Raw genomic sequence first — 21,946 nt, forward strand, 5'->3', positions numbered from 1 at the left:
ATGTGCTGATCTAAAATGAATGAACTACCTGCAAGCAAGCAAGCAACTGAAAGACTGAAAGTGCGCACAACAACACACATTGGTTCGGGATTTATTAATGGTTTATACTTTTTTCTACAATTATGTAATGAATCCTAAACCACCTTGTGTTGTTTTGCATATTTTTTTTATAAATATATCAGCTGGGTTGCTGCTCAAAATTATGTTGTTTGCAGGTGTAGCCTATACACTTTATTCATTTTGGAGCAGCACACTCCCAGTAAGGTGTTCATTCTCACAAGAGAAAATACTTTATGGTTCAAATTTGGATGATCTACATTATGGAACAGCAAATACACTGTGTGGGTGAAATGTGAACTATCTCTTTAAGTTGTGCCTTTGGGTAATCAAAATCTCCTAAGTCACAATACAGCAGTTTGTCAGTGACTAATGAATACAGGTAGTGACAGCGTAACAGTAATCAACATCTGTATAGCATACGTCAAATGACCTGACAAATGTTTTAGCTGTTTTATCAGGGCTACTTATCAGGTGAGTTGGACCTCATGGCCCTGAAATTTTGGTTATAGCATTTATAACACATGGCCTTAATTTGGTTTCCATGAGACACAGACATAAATTTATTTATCAAGTTGTGCTTCATAACAGTGCAGCTGTCAGACAAATGCAGTAATTATTATTATTATTATTCTTTCTTTCAGACTCATGGGTATACTCATTAGTAGACTCATCATTAGTATACAATAATGATGATAATTTGAATAACAATAATAATAAAATCAATTTAGCCTATTGACGTGTGTAAAAAAAACTGTAGAATCTTGCAGGTAACCCAAGAAATTTGAAATGAATTCCTAACCAATCACAGTTAGGCATCAATTTGAAATTAATTCCTAACCAATCATAGGCATCAAAGACCTCACGTTTCCTCTCCAGCTGTTGTACTGCGCGGGCACTGCACTGCACACATTTCATTTTCAACATCCTGATATACCTGCTGTGGACGGTGAGTGAACAGAGGTAAGGAAAATATAAATAGATATTGGTGTTTATTAGTTGTTGTTTTTTTTCTGTGGGGCAGCAATGGATTTTTGTGAACTGGCACAATTTTCCACCTAGCCTACTATTTAACTACCAGAGTACCTTTAATAATGTAGTTACAAGTGACTTAAATATAATAACTATAGTACAAGTAGTGATAGGAATGTCGCCTCAGCGCACATTTTTCTGACTGAACTGCACGTGCGCCGGCTGTCCGGTTCGCTGGGGGTACCGCTGTTGTTGAGGGAGTCGGGGAAACGTGACTAGCACGTGAAATAAATGCATTAATTTATATCAATTTTACGGAGCCCTCCACATGACACGCAAAATAGTGGCCATACGTGTCCTTTGCCGTGGATTCTAGATCACTTTATTGTGTAAAATGTGCTAGTGGGTCAATTTATAAGGATTTTCGAAATGCCAATTTTAAAATACAAAAAAATAATATCTATTGCAATTGTTCTAACATTAAGACTGTTGTGTACACATAAATACTGAGTGTTTATTCATATAGATGAATTGGTCGTAGCCTTAAAAAATGTCATGTGGTGCGAACGTGATTTATCTTATTTTATTTCCTTAACATGCTTAACAATTTTTTTTTTTTACAAGTTCTGGTAACGTTAACACTTTACAATACGGGTGCACTAATAGGCATTAATTCATACTTGACTAATGCACAGATAATCATGACATGAGTTAATGTATGACACAATTATTACTGCATCAGCAACTAATATGGAGTCTAAATGATTAATAGATTAATTAATATATGAATAGTAATGAATTAAATCTGTCATAATGTATTAATTCCTTAATAATATATTTTATTAACTAATAGTGTAAATTAATGTGTTCATTACCACAATGGGGTCAGAGCTATGTACTTCAGCTTTCAGTTGTCTGCTTTGACTAATCATTAGCTTATGATTTGCAAAGGTATTATTATGTGACCATTAACTAATTGTTAAGTAATATGTCATAGTAAAATCCATAGTGTGGATGTCAAAACCAAAATGACATATTACAATTAGTTAATCATTTGTCTTAAGCTGTAAATTTACTCTCTGATTCTTGTAGCCCCCCCGGCAAATTCAGGAGCCCATCTCAGAAAAGCAGACTAGACCACCTTCTCAGGGAGGACCATCTCTCCAAACAAAACAAAGTCGAAGATCAGGTTCACCTGTTGATCAGCAATCTACGCAAAGTCAACCAACACATGGGAAACATTCCTGTACCCAATCCCAGAAGCAAGTAAGTATATAGTAGTAGTTTTGTGTGTGTGTGTGTGTGTGTGTGTGTGTGTGTGTGTGTGTGTGTGTGTGTGTGTGTGTGTGTGTGTGTGTGTGTGTGTGTGTGTGTGTGTGTGTGTGTGTGTGTGTGTGTGTGTGTGTGTGTGTGTGTGTGTGTGTGTGTGTGTGTGAATAAATGTCAAATCATTTGAATGGGTTAGTGTTACAAAACTTAGACCCACTTAAGGGCCCATGTCATCCTCAGTGATAATATAAGGGACAAATATGATTTGTGCATTTTACTTTTGCTTTCAAATTGGTGGCAATTGCTTAAATGGTGGGTTCATTATTGATCTTAATGTAAAACAAAACAATACAGTACAATGACAAACTCGCTTAAATAGGCACTTTTACATTTCGGTTTCAAACCTAAATCTTCCGCCGTCAGTCAGCTCCTCACTAACGCTGCATTGAGCAGACACGTTCAGTTTTTAAGTGTAGCGTCTGTTCTCTAACTCCGGGGTTTTCAACCTTTTAGGACCCACACTAAAACGTTGTGTTTTTGCTCACCCCCGAAAGTGTCAATTTTAACATGTTATAAAAAATTATTTGTGGGGTATTTTGAGCTAAAACTTCACATACACACTCTGGGGACATCAGAGACTTATTTTACATATTTTAAAATAGGGCATAATAGGTGCCCTTTAAATCACATCGCGATATGGAGTAGTGTCTGTGAATATTAAACTGCAAGAAGACTATTTGAATATGAATCCTACATGTTTGGCGTGTCTTTGTAATGAATAGCACAGATATGCGTGGAGACGTTTATAACGCACAAAGCACGCGTGGCGCTCGCGGTGTATGACAACATGAACACACAAACTTCATCTCCAGAGCTGCTTTGAGTCACTTAATGAACATTTTACTGTTTAATTTGAGAAAGACTATTTTCATATCATAAACACAGATAAACTTCAAGATCTTCATGGCAACCTGTCAAAATAAAAGTTCAGTTTAACTTGTGACAGAAATATATTACTATTATATAGTACTGTGTACTATTGTACAGTATAATGTATGTCTTAATGAAATACTACTTTATTTTAAAAGGAATAATCACAATTTTTCTTCCATGTTTTAAACCTACGTTGTGCAGCACTTTGCCAAAAAAATGGAAGGGTTTATTTAAATTTCATCAGCAAAAATCTATATCGGCAGGTCACACCAAAAAAATGGATATTGGAATCGGCCAAGACAATTGCAGTCGGTGCATCTCTAGTATAGACAGGGTATTAGTTAAACTGAAACATTAAAAATATAAACAGCTTACCAAATTGTGTGACAATTAGCTGGGAGAATAGTCAAATTGCCCCCCTCTAGTTGATGACTAAATATTTGCTAGTAAAATCTCACAATTGCAGCTGCTTGACTCAAATATATGGGTTGAAAACCCCTGCTCTAACTGTTGTTTTTACATTCATTCTGATGTCTTTTAAATGTTCATTTAGCTTAAGACACTCTCTGCAAAAACACTTAGGTGTTGCGCCTGTGCATTCACATTTTTCTCCTTAGAATGTCTGATCGCTATTTGTGAACAGCATCAAAAGTTGAAATTTCTCTCTTTTGATGGGTTACAGCATGTACATGCAAGAATGTTACATGTGTATGGCCCTTAAAGCTAGGGTATATTTTTTTTTCCAGAAACTGGTTGAAAGTGTGTTCCTATCTTGGTAGCTATATATATATATATATATATATATATATATATATATATATATATATATATATATATATATATATATACACACACATAGATGTCCTACCTGTTTGTCAATATATACATTTGCATACCTCTACGCAACTTGTTTGCAAAAACAAACATGTCATCAGCGTGTTCATTGTGCAGAGAAAGTGAGAATAGATGCCAAACATTAGCGGTTCCTCCTGAACCAACAAGTGAAAAAGGTTTTATTAAAAAACATCAGACATGAGGTAATCTAAAAGCTTTGCACTTTCCTCCACCAACTCTGTCTCTCCTCCTGGCTCTTTGCAGAGGAGGCATGGCTTTGGAGACACTCTGAAGGGAGGGTGGGATCGTTTGCTTTCAAAGCTAGCTTGCTATTGCTAGCCTCTGTGAAATTTCCTACCCTAGCTTTAAGACTGTTTGCAATATTTATTGTTTTAATGCTTACTGTAGTGCATCATATCCTATATTCCCCATACATTTTAATTTTCTAATATTTCTTACAGAGAGTGCCCAGAGGACTTCAAAGGAGACGGAGGCAAACATTGGAGTGGTTGTCGCCTTATGTTTAAAATAGGGCTGTAACGATTCCTCGATTAAAGTCGAGTACTCGATTTAAAAAAATCCTCGATTGCAATTTACCCGTGTCGAGTAACCGGCAAAATACCGGAAGTGGCGCATTCCACAGACGAGAGTCCATGAACCGCATTACACAGTTTTCTAAGGCTACGCGATATATTTAACTGTTTACAATCATGATATTGTGAAATCACAAAGGCTAAGATTAAGTTAAATAAATATATGCGCTGTTTTTTTTCTCCCACAGAGAAGCATGACGGTTTAATTATTTACATGCATGCAGATTGTGTTAAAAGTACCTCAGCTCTGTTCACAGTAAACGCTGCTCCACACGTATACTCAGTCTCTGCATGTGCTGTTTGTTTAAGTTTCCAATAATGTGCATTTGGGAACGCAAAACCCCGGACGCGTGTTTCATAGTAACTTACTGTCATCATTTATATGCGTGGAGCGTCTCGGGTTTCTCAAACTCCATCTTTGCATGCTGTGAGTTTGTGTGGCTTATAACGTTCATCTGCACGCAGTCTGCGCCGTTTCACAAGATTCGTAATGCAGCTCATTTATAAATCTTCGCCAACACAGGAGAATACATAAGTATGTTTCTGAATATATTCAGAAATATATTCGCAATCGCATATATTCTCATGTGCGAATTGTTGTTCACCGCGATTACAAAATAAAAGTTTAACCCTTGCACTGCTTGCATGTTTTGACGTGCACATGTTCTTTTCAAGAAATGACGGCAGCTGTTGCATTTCTATCGTACAGAAGTGACCAAATATGAAAGATTAAGTTGACATTTGAATTAAATGTTATGTTTATTAGTTATCATATATTTTACATGGTGTATTTTAACAGCGTTGTTCAATAAAACCCATATGATTACTTTGATACTTTATTTGAACCAATAATTATTGCTTGTTATTGTTATTTGGGTAACACTACAATAAGGCTCATTAGTTAACATTAATGTATTAATCAACATGAACTAACAATGAACAATAGCTACATCTGTAACTAACATTTGTTCATAAAAAATAAAGCTGTTCATTGTTTGTTCATGTTAGTTCATTACATTAATGTTAACAAATACAACCATTAATTTTAATTATGTATTAGCAAATGTTGAAATTAACATGAACTAAGATTAATAAATGCTGTAGAAATAAATATTGTTCATTCTGAGTAACTAACGAACCATATTGTAAAGTGTTACCTATTTGTCTTTAAGTAATTTTAAAGGCTGTTGTTCACTTGGATCTATTTTTATTACCACAATTTTTTATCCGATTACTCGATTAATCGATGGAATAATCCGTAGAATACTCGATTACTAAAATAATCGATAGCTACAGCCCTAGTTTAAAATATGCCCCAGACAGGGTGGGCGGAGGTGGCAGTAAAAAATTTTTGTACGATTTTAGAATAAGGATAATGTTAAATATAAATGGTTATTGTTGAAAACCTGTTAAAATAATGTAAAAAAAAAATTTAATAAAAGGTTATTTTATGGGTCATTATACGAGAACGTGCCATTTTGTGTCCCTCAGAAAAAAAAAGCTCTGTAAATCTTAATAAACCATAAAACAAATAAAATAATTTATAATTTAGTTTCCATAATATGTCTCATAATATAAGAATAAATTCATTTCTGTTTCTTTTGTTTTTAAAGGATTTTAATCACATTTTTGTGCAAAGCATCTTGCAGAAATGTTGAAAATGGCCTGTCCCTCAGTATGATAAATAATCCATTTAATTTCTTTGTCATTTATCTAATAAACAACATTTGTGGATTCCAGTTTCTCTAAGATTTTTAAAGGGATACTCTTATTGTTATTGGATACTGTTATTCCCTTAACTAAGACGAGTTGATACATACCTCTCTCATCTCAGTGCGTGCACTTAATTGCTCTAGCGCGCGGTGACACTTTGAAAGCACTTAGCTTACCCCAGAATATTCAATGGTATCTAACAGCAATGAGTTTAGAAGTGACCAAACACATCAACGTTTTCCCTATTTAAAAACAGTTACACGAGTAGTTATACGACCAAGTGGTGACACAAAATAAAACATGGCGCTTTTCTAAGCGGGTTAAAAAGGATAACTATAATGTATGGCGTAATAGCACTTTTGGAAGTACTTCGACTCGGCACAGTAAAAAGTCACGCCTGATCCTCTTCCTCTCACTTCTGTCAATAGTGGGAAGAGGATCAGGCGTGACTTTTTACTGCACCGAGTCGAAGTACTTCCAAAAGTGCTATTACGTCAGTCTGACGTCAATATTCAATGTAAGAAAGACGTAGCATTTTGGTTGAAAATTAAAATCGGGTTGACGTCATAACCCAACATCAGTCTGACGTCAATATCCAACGTAGGAAAGACGTTGCATTTTGGTTGAAAATGAAAATCGGATTGACGTCATAACCAAACGTCAGAATGACGTCAACTTCCAACGTAGGACAGACGTTGCATTTTGACTGGAAATGAAAATCGGGTTGACGTCATAACCAAACGTCAGAATGACGTCAACTTCCAACGTAGGACAGACGTTGCATTTTAGTTGAAAATGAAAATCGGGTGGACGTCAATATCCAACGTAGGAAAGACGTCAATATCCAATGTTGGAAAGACGATGCATTTTGATTGGAAATGAAAATCGGGTTGACGCCGTAACCAAACGTCAGAATGACGTCAACTTCCAACGTTGGACAGACGTAGGATATTGACGTCAGACTGACGTTGGGTTATGACGTCAACCCGATTTTCATTTCCAATCAAAATGCAACGTCCATCTACGTTGGAGATTGATGCAAACATGACTTTAATTTCCAACAACAATCCAACGTCTGTCAAAAGTTGTAGGTTGATGTCAATCCAACGTTGGGTTTTGACGTCAACCCGATTTTCATATCCAACTAAATTCAAACGTCTGTCCAACGTTGGAGTCCAACGTCAAAATGATGTTGAACTGACGTCCGGTGCCTGCTGGGAGGGCTGTAACAATATGCAATATGAATCCGAAATCCCTACACTCAGATCTATGAACCTGTGTCGCGGTGTGAGAAGGCAGAATCGCGACACACCCCTTTTTTGAAGTTAACATTATACAATACGTAGACCTACACCACAAAACTAGTTGAGGATAAATATTTAATACTGGGCAATTGCATCGTTATAAACGGGACATTTGCAGTAAAAACTTGAAATATAAATTCTCAGAAAATGCATTTAATACATATTGAAAAATATCAGTAGGCTATGTGTTTTATATTTAATGGGAAATAGCCTAGCCTAGGCTACACATGCGTTACGGGACACAAAAAATCTTTAACTTTTAGGTAGCAACATATTTTTTTGTAATTCTGTGAATTACACTGCGCAAACCAAAAGTAATACCCACCAGATGAAGAAGGGTTGGCTCTCCACAGAACATAAAATATTCATTTTATTTTATTTTCCGTGTTCCCATTTATGAGGAAAAAACAATGTTACAGACGTGACCGCTCTGAAAGCGGCTCTAAAAGACTGCTTTAAAACTTTCACTGAGACCTCAAACAGAAAGCACAAAGCCTTTTTTTAAAGTGAATTTCGTTTTGTATTAATTGTATCTTAATTTTAATCAATGTTTCATCTACCAATTGCCAGGATTTAATAAATAAGAAGTAAATATAGTAGAAAATAGATAGGCTAATCACGACACGTAGGCGCCGGCGAGTGAACTGAAGTCACAACTGTCTCATAAATGAACCGATACTCAGCGTATAAGGTATCCTACTTGCCTCACAGACCTGATAAATATATCTTTAGACAGCTTTAAATGTGTACTTTTAAACAGAACAATTCAAAACGAAAGAAAACAGACTGCTCTCTGCTTATGTCATCCATATGAAACGCGCATTTCTCTCTGGCGCGTTCACTACTGCGAAGATCGCGTATCAGTATCGTCAACCTCATCTTTGCAGCCGACACAGAAAACTCTTGTTTATTAATAAACAATTAAAATGTCTCCTTGCTATATTTGACATATTCATTACTTTTGCCGGTACTTTGTGACAGCTTTTAGGTGCTTTATTGGTAGCGCTACCAACGCGTCAGCACCGAAAACATGGAGATTTTTTTCGATCCCTGTTTTGGCAGGGGAAAAACTGATCCGAAAATGTAACAAAACGTTGTAGAAATGTAGTGGAGTAGAAAGTATAATAATTGCTGCAAAAAGTAACGAAGTAAAAGTCAAAAGTATGCACTATTGATTCTATTTAAGTAAAGTACAGAAACGTGAAAAATGTACTTAAGTAAAGTAACGAAGTATTTGTACTTCGTTACATTCCACCACTGATTATAACAATATAATGCCACTTCTGTAATATATAATAGAGTGAGCTGTATTTCTCTACTCACCATAGACAGTAACAGTGAATCTGTGTTTAGTCTCTGAGCTGCTGCCGCTGATCTCAACTTTATAAACTCCAGCATGATTAGCTGTGATGTTTGTGATGGTCAGAGATCCAGTCTTCTCGTCCAGCTTCAGTCTGCCTCTGAATCTCCCATCAAGATCATCAGGGATCATGTTGTTCACTCCATCAGTTTTGGCTATAAGAGACCCGTTAGTTCCAAATGTCCACATTATCCAATCACCTTTCTGTATTTCAGTGAGACTAGAGTTTAGAGTGACTGAATCTCCCTCCATCACTGACACTGACTTCACTGCATCTGTGTCAGCAAACACTCCTGAAGAACACACAGAAACAGTTTCTCAGTCACACATTCAACTTTAAGTTGTTATAATGAAGCTTTAACTGAAGTTTGAAGGGGTTTTGAAATGATTTACAAACTTAGAAAGAAAGTAGAAAGATAGAAACAGCATCATGGGAAATAAACGGCAGGGTGGAAAACAGATATCTTCACACACCTTCATTTTATATTTTGGTTTAGTGTTATAAGTTACATAAATAAACATTTAGATAATAGACCATGGAACTGAAGTTAATTAGAGTTCCACACAAATAACATGTAACTATAAATCAAAAAAACACTTTTAACTCACCAACCAGACAGCAAAAGCACAGAGAGCAAAAAGCAAATATGTAAAACATTTTCTTCAACAGGCTGTAAACCACAAAAAAAAAAAAAAAAGAAGAAAAAAAAAGAAATTAATGTAGGGGCCTTTTATCAGAAAACTTGAAGGCTCTCTTACTTGTCAATGCATTCTGATTGGCTGACAGGTCTTTGAGCGGGTTTTGGAGAGAGCGCGTGTGGTTGAAGGCAGGGGGCGTGGTCTAATTCCGTTCGGCGGAAGTTAACAGAATAGTTTAAACTGTTAACTGCTTGTTATCTTTACAACAGATGCTCTCGGGTTTTCACAGCTTATTCGCAGCTTCTTATTGACGCTATCCGTTCCACCTTAAATGACGCGAACTTTGAACCAAAAACTTGTGATTTATTCGGAAAATGTGTTTCCATCATAGTTTATGCGTAGTTTGTATCTGCCTCAATTAAGTGCATATGTTTATGTTACACGTTTATTGAACTGTTGTATAAAAGGAATATCACATTTGTAATCTTGCTGATATTAAAGAAAATAGCACTCTTGTCATTATATTGTTTTACTAGATTATGTTGCAAACACAAAAAAACAAGAACTTGTAGAAATCAAATGAATAATTAATGGACATCAATATTTAATGGAGGGTTGTTGCCAAAGTAAGACTTACTGTTTTTTGTTGTTTAAAGGTGCACTATGTTGGATTTTGAGTCACTGTTTGCAAACAGAAATTAAATCAAACATGGCCCATCCTTGCGTATGGAAAACCGCCAGAATCGCTGCAGAAATCTGCTTTGTTTTATATATATATATATATATATAGTTTGTATCATGTATAAATTGTATTTTTGTGTAGGCCTATTTGAAAGAACAGTTGCTCTAATATTTAGATGACTGGCTGAGAGAGTTTAGCCATCTTTAGTATAGCTTGCTAATGAACAATTACGTGTTATCATAAGGATGTAATTATAGTGCCTAGTAATGTGTTACAGATAGCAGTCAATAAAGAAAAAAGCAAGATTAGCAAATTGTTTATGTGTAGAGACATGACACCTTAAGGCTGGCCCACAATCTTATCAGATTTTTTTAAATCTGCAAGACCACAAATATGACATAAAAAAAAAAATCATGATTTAACAGTTTTGTTCCCATTGTGTGTGAAATGACGTGATGTGACCAAGACAGCACACCACACACTAGTCTCACGTAGCCAGACCTTCAGACTAACGGCAGAAGGTTCGGACTCCATCGCAGCTTTCATTGGTCAAGGGCTGTCCAAATTTGACTGACATGTAATGCAACCAACCACAATTAGTTTTATTCCATAACAGAATGGCGTGCATTTAATAAATTATTCATTCAAGAATGTTGTGCAAATTTACTGTTTAACAATGGAGCCGTCAAATACTTTTGAAAATCCAGCGTTTGTTTGATCCTAGTTAGCGCTCATTGTCATAGTTGTAAATACGACGGTGTTCTCAGCATTTGTTTCCAGGTGGACAGTTAAAAAACGAGATGCATACGTCTCCCGGCCATCCTGTAGAATTCAACCAATCAGATCATGACTTTGAAAATTGTGCCAGTTAAGTGTGCCCAGTAGAGCTGCACGATTCTGGATAAAATGAGAATCGCAATTTTTTTTGCTTGGAATCAAGATCACGATTCTCTCACGATTCTGAAAAGTTTTATTATTTTAAAGATCTACAAATCCTGAACATTAGGTTACCAAACAAGATAGAAACAAAATAAAACATAAAACGCTTGCTTCAGTCAAATTTAAATAAATGCAGTAAACAAAAAGAATGTAATATTTAAATAAATAAAAAATGACAATTAAACATTGACAAAAAGGTATTACGCCAGGCTAGACCTATTAAAGATTCTTAGCAAGAAACACTATCAACATTTTTGGGTATGGTGTTGCGTTGAATAGCGTTGCTTTTATAGACGTTTGTGTCGACTGGCCGCTGGTACTTTGTGAATGAGCAGTTTTGTTTTTAACCATCTCATACTGTAGTTTAATTGAGATAAGTTTATAATAACTTTGCTTTTCATTTATTACTTAAAGCTCAGTTGAAGTTTTTCGATAGCTACTACATTAAAAACTACTAGCTTAACTGATAAAGTTCACACATTATTTAAAACCAGTGAACAGTCAGTAATAAAATAAGAACAAATACACAAATTGCATAACATGAATACTAAATAACAAAGTTTACAAAGTCTAACAGTATATTCAGGTACATAAATTAATAATTAAGCCTAAATGTAAAATAACACCATTTGTCACTGTATAAATTGAATATAGTTTAATCTTTGTTAAAGCTGTATTTTATTGTTTTATTTATATCAATGACACAGAAAACAGTATACATAATATTAAGTGTGTGCTGTCACTTTAAGACCGACTGCACGGACCGAAAAAAAGGGACAAATAGCCGTTTCTTTCTCAGCTGTTCACATATGACATAACGAGAGAATGCTTGTCGAGATGGTCATTTAGACCGGTATGTTGACAATTGACAGTTGACAACTGTGCGCACATATAACGCGCGAGTCCCGGTTTTCGGCTCTTCTTCAGCGATTAAAATTGTTTGAATGTGTAAATTGGCAAGTCAATACACGTCCAAATTATGAACTTTCACTCTATGATGGTTAAATTTAGCATTTAATCCGCGAATCACATGCGTGCTGAACCGAATCTAGTGCGATCCGTTCCACCCCTAGCGCGTTATCTCGTTGAACATCATTGGCAGAATCGTAGAAATGCAGGATTAAGATCGTGTGGGGGTTGAATCGAGATCGCGATCTTTTAACGATTAATCGTGCAGCTCTAGTGCCCAGAGCCGTTAACGCTGGTCACGTGAGCACCATGATGAATGCGTGTGATGCTGACGCAGGAGCTGGCCAGTAATGAGCCGGCATTATGACGGGGGAGTTCCGACGCTTCATAACGTTAAGGCTGAACCACCGTAGTCACATGGACTATTTTAACGATGTCTTTACTACCTTTCAGGGCCTTGAAAGTGGTTATTACATTGCAGTCTATGTTGGGTCAGAAAGCTCTCGGATTTCATCAAAAATCTCTTCATTTGTGTTCCAAAAATGAACAAAAGTCTTATGGTTTTAGAACAACATGAGGGAGAGTAATTAATGACAGAATTTTCTGTCAGGACCACTATCGTCAAATACGATTGACAATTAGCATACAGTTTGGAATGGCTGTATGGTTCTGTTCTGGGAAAGAATAAGAGAGCAGCGATAACCCCTCTTAGGGTAAACGGGAACCAACATGAATGTACTGCAGATATCATTAATTCAATATTTTAAAGTACAACATAACTCGAGAATTTATTCTGATTCAAGGGTAATCAGAACGCCAAATCCTGACTGACGAGAGGTGGAGCTGGGGAGGGAGGAGGGTAATTCACTCCTGAGAAACGCGATAGCTGCTGATAATAATGAAGGAGCTTATATATGAATACAGTGATAGGTCATTAATTCTATTAATGATGACAGATTCTATAGATCCTGTCATTAATTACTCACCCTCATGTTGTTCCAAACCGTAAAACGTTCATTCATCTTCGAAACAAACATTCTCAAAGAGAGATTTCACTGACCGTCTACGCAAACTACCACTTTCAAGCCCCAGAAAGATAGTAAAGACATCATCAAATGTAAAACGTTGGGAGAAAATTGATTGTGTATCAGTATATTGGATCCGTGCATTCAGTCTGACAGCAGCCTAATAAACCTGATGCCGCCCATGTCATTTATGTTAATTAAACAACAAAAGAGAGAAAATCACTTACTGCTCTTGACTGAATGATTTTAGTAGTTTTAAGAATAAAACAAAGTTTTTATAGACTTATAGTGAAGACTACGCTGTTTTATTTTACATTTGATTATTAAATTTGTATAGTAGCCTGTTAAATCTTAAAGCACTGTTTGCTTCATTTGTGTCTTTTTCTATTGTATGTGTTTCATACAATTCACGAGAATTGTGAAATTTCCCTGGTATCTAAAATATATATATATCATAATCTTATTTCCAGTAAATACATGCTTGATATATATCGCTATTGTTAAATAAATTACTCACATAAGGTTTTGGCCATATGGCCCATTCATAATTGTGGTTGTAATATTTAATAATATTGTAATAATCATGATTATGATTTTTGCCCTAATAGCATGTGCCTGTGCCTAAATCCGCCACTGACTTAATTAATCCATAACCATAAACAAAGGCACTAACTATGAAAAACCCTCTCTTTATCTTCTTTTCAGCATTTCAATTCTAGCTCTATTATTAGCAAAAAAAAAAAAAAAATTACTAGACTTAGCATTAAATTCTATGAATATTGACAATTTGTCTCTTTGTATGTTCTTTGTGTGTTTTCTTTCAGAGGGTTAAACAGGAGGATGAGGTGATATACGCAGGTGTCGTCACCAGACGTTAATTAAACTCTCTGTGAGGCTTTTCATGCACACTAGAAAGCCGGTATTGCAACCAAGCTGTTTAAGATTCGAAGCGTTGCTCATGCTTACATGCACTGTATTAGTAGCAGAATATGGCCATGCAAAAGCATTAGCTGCGTTCTTACTGTTTTCTGAAGAGTGCATGTGTGTGAGAGATAACTCAAATAACACAAAGGTTTGGTTGAAGCCGATTACTGATATCAGCCACTGTGTACACAGGTTAAGAGCATCACACTTACACCGCATTTCTGAACGCTGCAATAAAACCCATTTCTTAAGTCAAGTCAAGTCAAGTTTATTTGTATAGCGCTTTTCACAATACAGATTGTATCAAAGCAGCTTCACAGTATTAAATTAAAATAATACAACAAAGTTTGTTTCAAGAGGAATTTATTGATTGATTAAATTAAATTAAATATCCCCAAAATATCCCCAACTGAGCAAGCCAAAGGCAACAGTGGCAAGGAACCGAAAAACTCCATCAAGTGACCTAATGCTAATGGTGTCCTAAAACTCCATCAAGTGACCTAATGGTGTCCTAAAACTCCATCAAGTGACCTAATGGTGTCCTAAAACTCCATCAAGTGACCTAATGGTGTCCTAAAACTCCATCAGGTGACCTAATGGAGAAAAAAAAACCTTGGGAGAACCCAGGCTCAGTCGGGGGCCAGTTCTCCTCTGGCATTTATGAGCTAGAGGCCGGATTGTAGTTTGAACTGTAGGATTATATGAATGCCTGGCTGAAGAGATGCGACTTTAATCTAGTTTTAAACTGGGAGAGCGAGTCAGAGCAACGAACAGTATCAGGAAGACTATTCCAGAGTTTTGGAGCCAAATGTGAGAATGCTCTCCCTCCTTTGGTGGTTCTGGATATCCTAGGTATGACCAAAAGCCTTGAATTTAGTGATCTTAAAGAGCGCGATGGATTATAGGGTGATAGAAGATCCGTTAAATAGACTGGAGCTAAGCCGTTTAGGGCTTTATAAGTCAGTAGCAATATCTTATAATTAATACGGAGCTTTATAGGTAACCAATGCAGTGATGATAAAATCGGTGTTATATGATCATATTTTCTTAAGTGCATGTAAACTCTGAACATTCATTTTACCTTTTCTCAAATATGTTCTTAGTTGTGTTGTCTTTTTTTTTTTTTTTTTTCATTTTCTGTTTATTGTGATTCTGCATGTTAATGTGTTTCAGTTGTAGTTAAGGTTAAAAGCTCCAAAAAATAATAAAAATAACAGGGATAGTTGAGCATCATGGGACATTAACCGGATTGTATTCAACAGTTTCTAGCTTTGAACATTTACTTTGGATTCTGAAGCCTAAAACTCATCCACATTTACCAGACATGTATAATACATTAACTGAATTTAACTCAAATTGATGGGGAGAGTGCAAAGTTACATAGATAACACCATCTCCATGGTTCTGATGTTAAAGCTCACATGGAACGGCTCAGATATTTGTTCACAAGTATTTATTTTGAAAAGGGTATTTTTCAGTTTTACTCTGTGTGTGTTCAGGAAATCCCAGCTGAGGTTAAACAGCCATTTTCTATGTCCTAACAGCACATTCTCAATGCATTCAGATTAAAAGTCACTGATCGATATACATCTGCAGAATAACATTACACGTTTTAATTTCATGATAAATATGAGCAGCAAACAGATGTTTTTGGTGTATTTTTTCAACAGACTCAAACCACAGAAGGCCTCAGCTTTAGATCTGGAAAGAAATGTGGTTTCATCTGTTGAGAGCATGAGGACATGTTTTATTAATGGACATTTGAGGTTAATGTGCATCAGTGTTTGCTCAACTTGAGGTGTGAATAGTGTGAGTGTGTGTTTCTGTGAAGAGTGTGAGTGTGTTCCTGTGAATCTTGTGCGGTTGAAGAACTTCCACAGTTTTACTTTCTCTTTTTGAGAAACAATGTTTTACTGCAAAATAAAGTAGAGAATGGAAAATGTTTGATAAAAATACACTCTCTGTGAGATTTTTCTGTGTGAATGAGAAATATTAAAATGTATCATTCAATATGTGCATGTGAACTATAAGATTGATATTTAGCAGCATTTGCATTTCTATATTTCCATGACCTCATACTCATGCTGTGTGTTAAAGTGTTAGTTTCAGTGTTATTTGCACCTCCAGCAACACTTTTTTTTTTAAAATGATTCCACTAGTCGTATCATCAAGCCTGTCTTTTTAGCAAAGACACAAACAAGTGAATCATTTTAAAAATAAATGCAATGCCTGATTTACTGCCAGTCGCAATATTGATGTGTTTGCAAGATTTTCAGTGCATCATGCATAAGTGATGATTTATTTTGTTTTCATCAATTTTGGGGAGTTTCGTACTTAAAGTGATACATTTTATTAGCATAATTGTGGTTTTAAACATTAAGAAACTTTTTCCAATCACTAGCAATGAAGCATGAAAGACGCCAAGCGCCTGGATCGTGTCACGTGACTGATCGCTCTAAATCAGAACTTTTTTCAGCAGACGGTGAAAATCCACGTCTATTTTAAAAACACGTTTTACTTATTATTCATGTTATCTAGAAAGTTGTCTGTTTTCATCAAAGGCAACATAATTCTCAATAAATATGATTAAAGTGTGGCGGATGGCTTGTTATGTTACGCACCTCTCGCCATACACAACTACACACAATAATCCAGATTTCCCAGCTGGGCTGAGTGATGGGCCGGCACTCTGGAAAAAACAAGGGATTTATAGGTGATGTAGTGGAAAACAATAAGTTGATGACCTTTGATGGCAATAAGTTGATGACTTTTGTTGATCACCAAGTTGGTGATCAGATTGTTTTAAAGTATAATATTGACAGGAAGCACTTCTTTACATATAACCAAATACATTGCTTTGTATCAAAAAAGCTAAAGGACCATCCAGACGGCCTTGGTCGGTCTACAATAGAAGAACAGCTTAAACTATCATCTTCTCGATCAGTACTTAGCCGTTTTTATAATATTCTCACAATTTCAAAAAAGGATAATTCAGATAAAGTTAGGAAACTATGGGAAACTGATCTTGGGGTAGAAATACATGGAGCGGATTGGGGAATGGTATGTGTCACACCTTATTTAGCAGACAATTCATCCTGGGAAATGCAGTTTAAAATACTGCACAGATTACATATCACTCCGGTTCGCAGACACAAAATGAACCCCAATTTATCCAGCAGCCTTTGCAATAAATGCAAGATCGCAGAGGGAACCCTTATGCTCTGCTTCTGGAGATGTTTTAAGGTTCAGCAATTCTGGGCGGGGGTTTGTCTAGAAGTCAGTGGGTAAAATCTTTACAATTAGGGCCTAAGATCTGTTTACTGGGACCTACAGAGGAACTCCCTCATGGTTTTAAGGGAGATCAAAAGTATTTTGTTACAATGGATAACTGACATAACCCCATCAGTGGCTCAGTGGATACATATCGTTAAGGCCTTTATTCCTAATGAAGCCTTTTCCACTGCACTAAGAGACAAAGCCTTTAGTTCTACAGGATCTGGCGCCCCTTTCTACAATACCTAGGTGTAGATGCGGAACATGTGTCATCCTTGAGAATGCAAAATTTTGCTTGGAAGGGGTAGAGGTAATTTTGGGTTGGCTATTTATTTATTTTTATTTATTTTTTCTTCTTTTTTTCTTTTCTTTCAGAGTTTGATATGCATATGAACAGACTTCCAAGTCAAGGATAACAAGTAAGGGATTCAGATGGAGGTTTCATGTTTTGCTTGCATGTTTGACTTGTGATGTGTTCCCCCCTTTGTTCTTTTCTACGTATGTGTTTTGAAAAATCCCTGTAATGCCTAAAATCACAATAAAAAAATAAAAAAATAAATAAGAAAGATAGGATTTTTGCCTGTAAAATGGATAAATTACAGTATAACTGCAGAGCCTAACAAGGCTATGATGATCAGATAAACCCTGACCACCTGGGCCCGGTTTTTCAAAAGTAATCCACTAGGATTTTGGATAACGGATTGGATCAAATCTTGAAAATGGGTTTTTCAAAAGAAAAAACGGATTACATAATCGGATTAGATCACGTAATCCAATCTTGGTTTTGATCCGGATCAAACCTTTAGTTTGGGTTTTTCAGAACTTTTTTGTAGGATTTGGATCATTTTGATACAAAAAATCTGGATTAAACTGATCCCATCAGAAGGGTGGATTCAGTGTGGATTTCATGCCCAAAATGTAATGAAAACTTTAAAAATGTATCAAATAATACTATATTTGGATCATGCAGTATCTCACAAGATATCCTATTTATTCATAAGGTTTTAATTTTATTTGTTCATCCGTCAGGCTACAGTGATTAGGTAGGCTTTAACGTATTCAGCCTTTCAGTATAGGCCTACAGCAAAGTAGAAAGAGTTTGGCCTCATAAAATAATCCCCCAAACAGCTGTCAAAATTGACCAAAAACAATAAATTTTATTCTGTCACTAATTGATATATATATTCATCACAATCGAAATTTTTTTTGTTTTTAGAATATTTATTAGTGATGCATGCAATGATTACAGAATAACCAAAAAAATGCAAAGAATGGCAATCACTGATTTTTGAAATCCAAAACAAATCCAAATCAGAAATAGTGTCTAACTATTGCGTCCCTTGTTGCATGTCCTGTTTGCTCGTTCTGGCAGAATGCAGGAGGTTGGTTAGGGTCTCCAAGGGGCTCAGGTGCATCATTGTCAGCACAGAGAGGGACATTGCGCTGGGTTATGTGGTTATGTATATGGGACATACAGGCAAGGGTTATGTTGCATGCTTTCTGTGGTTCCGCTCTCAGGTAGTTAAGGCATGCAAAGCGCCTCTTAAGAACTCCATTTAAACGCTCAATTGCACATCTTGCTTTTTTTTAAATGTGTGTGTTTTCATTTCAAATAAAAATAAACTTATATTGACCCCACACTGGCTATTCTACTTGTTGCTCTTTACATATCTATAGTTCTACATTGTGATTTCCTATCCTGTTTGAGCACTGGTTATCCAGATTTGGTGATCCTGAAAAGTTCCTATCCGGATCAGATTGATCCAATCCGATGTTGCTTTGAAAAACTGGCTCAAAAGTAAGCTGGATTACGTGATCACGGATCGCAAAAAAAAGGATTACTAAATCCGGATCAATTTTATCCGGATTAAACCTTTTGAAAAACCGGGCCCTGGAGTTAGAGTGCCATAATACCACGAGTTTACACTGGCGCTATCTAGTGTTCAAGAATACTGTAGCTCTACTATTAACAGATGGGGCAATATAAATAGATCTCACAGTAGAGCAACAAATCAAGTTTGAATTCAATTTTAGGAAAATTATTAAACATTTAGTTACAATAAAAGTTAAATTTTTCATGTTTTTATATATATATATATATATATATATTTTTTTTTTTTTTTTTTTTTAATGCAGGTCTAAAATGGTTTTATCTGCAGTAAAGAGTCGTTCACAAATAAGTTCAGCTTAAATAAGACCTTAGACATTGACAGACAATGCATTAGTTTGATTTCAAATGACTGTCAGTAAAGATTCACTTCATGCAGGGCTCTTTTGGTTCTCTGTATTGTTGCTAGTGAAAATCTGCTCCAAAAGATTCATGGTCAGACATTAATGGGAGAGTAAAAAAAAACATTCTGTAATAATTTATTCACCCTCATATTTTTTTTTTTTTTTTTTTTCACTAGGCTATAATTTATTTTACAAGTCAATTGGCCCATCAAATGGTTACCCACATTCTTCAAAATATTTTGTGTTTAGCAGAAGAAATTCATACAGGTTTGGAACAACACAAGGGTGAGCAAATGATGACAGAATTTTCATTTTTGGGTGAACTATCCCTTTAATGAATCATTCAGACTGAATCGCGATTCGATTCAAACCATTCTGCTAACCCGTTTGGCCAATTCATTGAAAAGAACCGAGTCAAAAGAACGATTCATTCACGAATCGGATTGGTTCTAATTCTAAACAGCCGACAGAAAATACCAGATGGCGAAATAAGTAAATGTCTATTAAATGTATATATAGGGCTAAATACTTTTCTAATGGTGACGGAGAATATGAGTGTGATTTGCGGTATAGCCTACAGACATGGCCTCTTTCATTGAACATAAATAGGCTACAGTTAATCGCTCTCTACATAACGGTCCATAACCCTATTCTTGTATAAATTGCCCTTAATAAATTTAATAAATTTACGTAATAACCTTTACAAACGATTTATGCAAATTCTGCAACTCCAAAATATACAAGAAATGCGATAAATGACCGCTTAAAATCGTATTCAACCGTAATTCAAACATCAATTTGAAACAACTCAATTTCAAGCAGTAGAAAAGTGTTGGGAAAATGGGATTAAATCCCAAAATGTGTCTGAAAAAGGCGTTTACCAAACAAAATCTCACCTTGAGGGATCCCGATGGCGTCAAACTCCAGACTTCTGTGGGACTGATGAACATCTGCACCTTCTCCAGCTTTGCAATAGAACCTGTCAAGGTGGTCTGAGGTTTCAGAGACCTCCTATGTGGTGGATATGTTGTTCCGTGTGGTTGCTAGTGGATGTTTACTAGGCTAAAGAGTCGAATCATATATGAATCTGCTTGGGTCCCTCGTTCGTTCGTTCCAAGAATTTTGCATCTGTTTTTCATCCACCAAGTGTAAATCGTAAATGTGATCATTTGTGTTTGCAATTGTAACTGTGCAATATTATTTTTAAGATTTAATGTTAATTAGTCCACCTACAAAGTGATACTTTCCAACTTCTGCTACGAAAAGTCTCTAAAAATCGGATTTACAACTTCATGCAGAGCAGCGGAAGTCCATAACTTTTGTTCCCGAGATGCGAGCGCGACAACGCGTGACGTCACGCGAACATGGCGGCACGCAGCGAGATGTGATGAACACATGATAAACATTCGCATATGTTTTGGGAGTTAAATGTGTTCAGTGAAACTGTGTTTCTGAAAGGTACACAGACAACACGAATGATAGCACTATACTAGGAGACTATGTTTTTCATACAGTGAATTTCTCCTTAACTGCATTTTTAACATTAACAAGCTTCCTATAAAACTTTCAAATTTTCACGAACAGGCACTGTTATAATGGATGATCGAACAAGACCATTTCTCCCCTCATAAATGCGTATTTTGGAATAATAAATACATTATACACCAAAATAAATCTTTCTTTTTAGTTAATTGGTTTGGGGAAAATATTTAGATGGTTTCTCTAATGGTTATTTACTTATTCAGAATATTTAGGAACATTTTCATTGTATGCTCCTGTCAAGGACTGTATGGTAATCAATGCCATTCCATCAATCAGAACTTATGAAATTGATAGGAGATCATATAGATGGAAAGCTAAACTTAGTCTTAAACTGGACGGTATAAATTTAAAAGACAGAAAATGTAATAATAATAATCTCAGAATAATGTGCCAAATTTACACTGTTCCCTTAGCCATTAGATTTTGGAGATCACAGCTTCTAGAGGGAATTGTGAGTATTGTCTATATTTACACCAAAAATATTTTGGTGTGGTCTGACTTTTTTTTTTTTTTTTTGTTAAAAATAATAACATTGAATTTCATTTCAAAGAAAAATGTTTTTTTATTTTATAATAATAATACTGGTGACTTACATTTTTGGTAGATTGTGAATTTACTGAAAATTCTTTATACACAAATGTAAATGCAGAGGAATAAAAAACGAATTTTACTCAATTTAAAATCCCACTACTTTTATACGTTGAAAGAAACAAGAAATAACAAAACAGGGGAAAAAACTAAACTAT

At 35.6% G+C, this 21,946-nt stretch overlaps 1 protein-coding gene and 2 long non-coding RNA genes across 5 annotated transcripts in view; 2 read left to right on the top strand and 1 right to left on the bottom strand.

Moving 5' to 3' along the window:
- LOC309476179 (SLAM family member 9-like) overlaps positions 1-21,214 on the bottom strand; it is a 54,249-nt gene extending 33,035 nt beyond the window's left edge. Inside the window, exons 1-3 of one of the 3 annotated variants that reach the window (XM_082139426.1) lie at positions 20,555-21,214; positions 16,775-16,842; positions 8,999-9,328 (exon numbers count right to left, since the gene is read on the bottom strand). In XM_082139426.1, the coding sequence (XP_081995552.1) occupies positions 8,999-9,328; positions 16,775-16,784 (340 nt within the window). In that variant the 5' untranslated portion in view covers positions 16,785-16,842; positions 20,555-21,214. Of the gene's footprint in view, positions 1-8,998; positions 9,329-9,644; positions 9,756-16,774; positions 16,843-20,554 lie in introns of those variants that run through there. The other 2 variants (XM_082139427.1, XM_082139425.1) reach the window with 2 other exon arrangements.
- LOC309476460 lies at positions 925-18,437 on the top strand. The gene is made up of 2 exons (XR_014198172.1): positions 925-2,295; positions 17,802-18,437. It is a non-coding gene; the product is annotated as an uncharacterized lncRNA (long non-coding RNA).
- LOC309476416 lies at positions 10,105-16,288 on the top strand. The gene is made up of 2 exons (XR_014198123.1): positions 10,105-14,404; positions 15,206-16,288. It is a non-coding gene; the product is annotated as an uncharacterized lncRNA (long non-coding RNA).
- Positions 21,215-21,946: the final 732 nt, after the last annotated feature.

Source organism: Leuciscus leuciscus, assembly GCF_965113295.1.
Source record: "Leuciscus leuciscus genome assembly, chromosome: 15".
Classification (NCBI taxonomy): domain Eukaryota; kingdom Metazoa; phylum Chordata; class Actinopteri; order Cypriniformes; family Leuciscidae; genus Leuciscus; species Leuciscus leuciscus.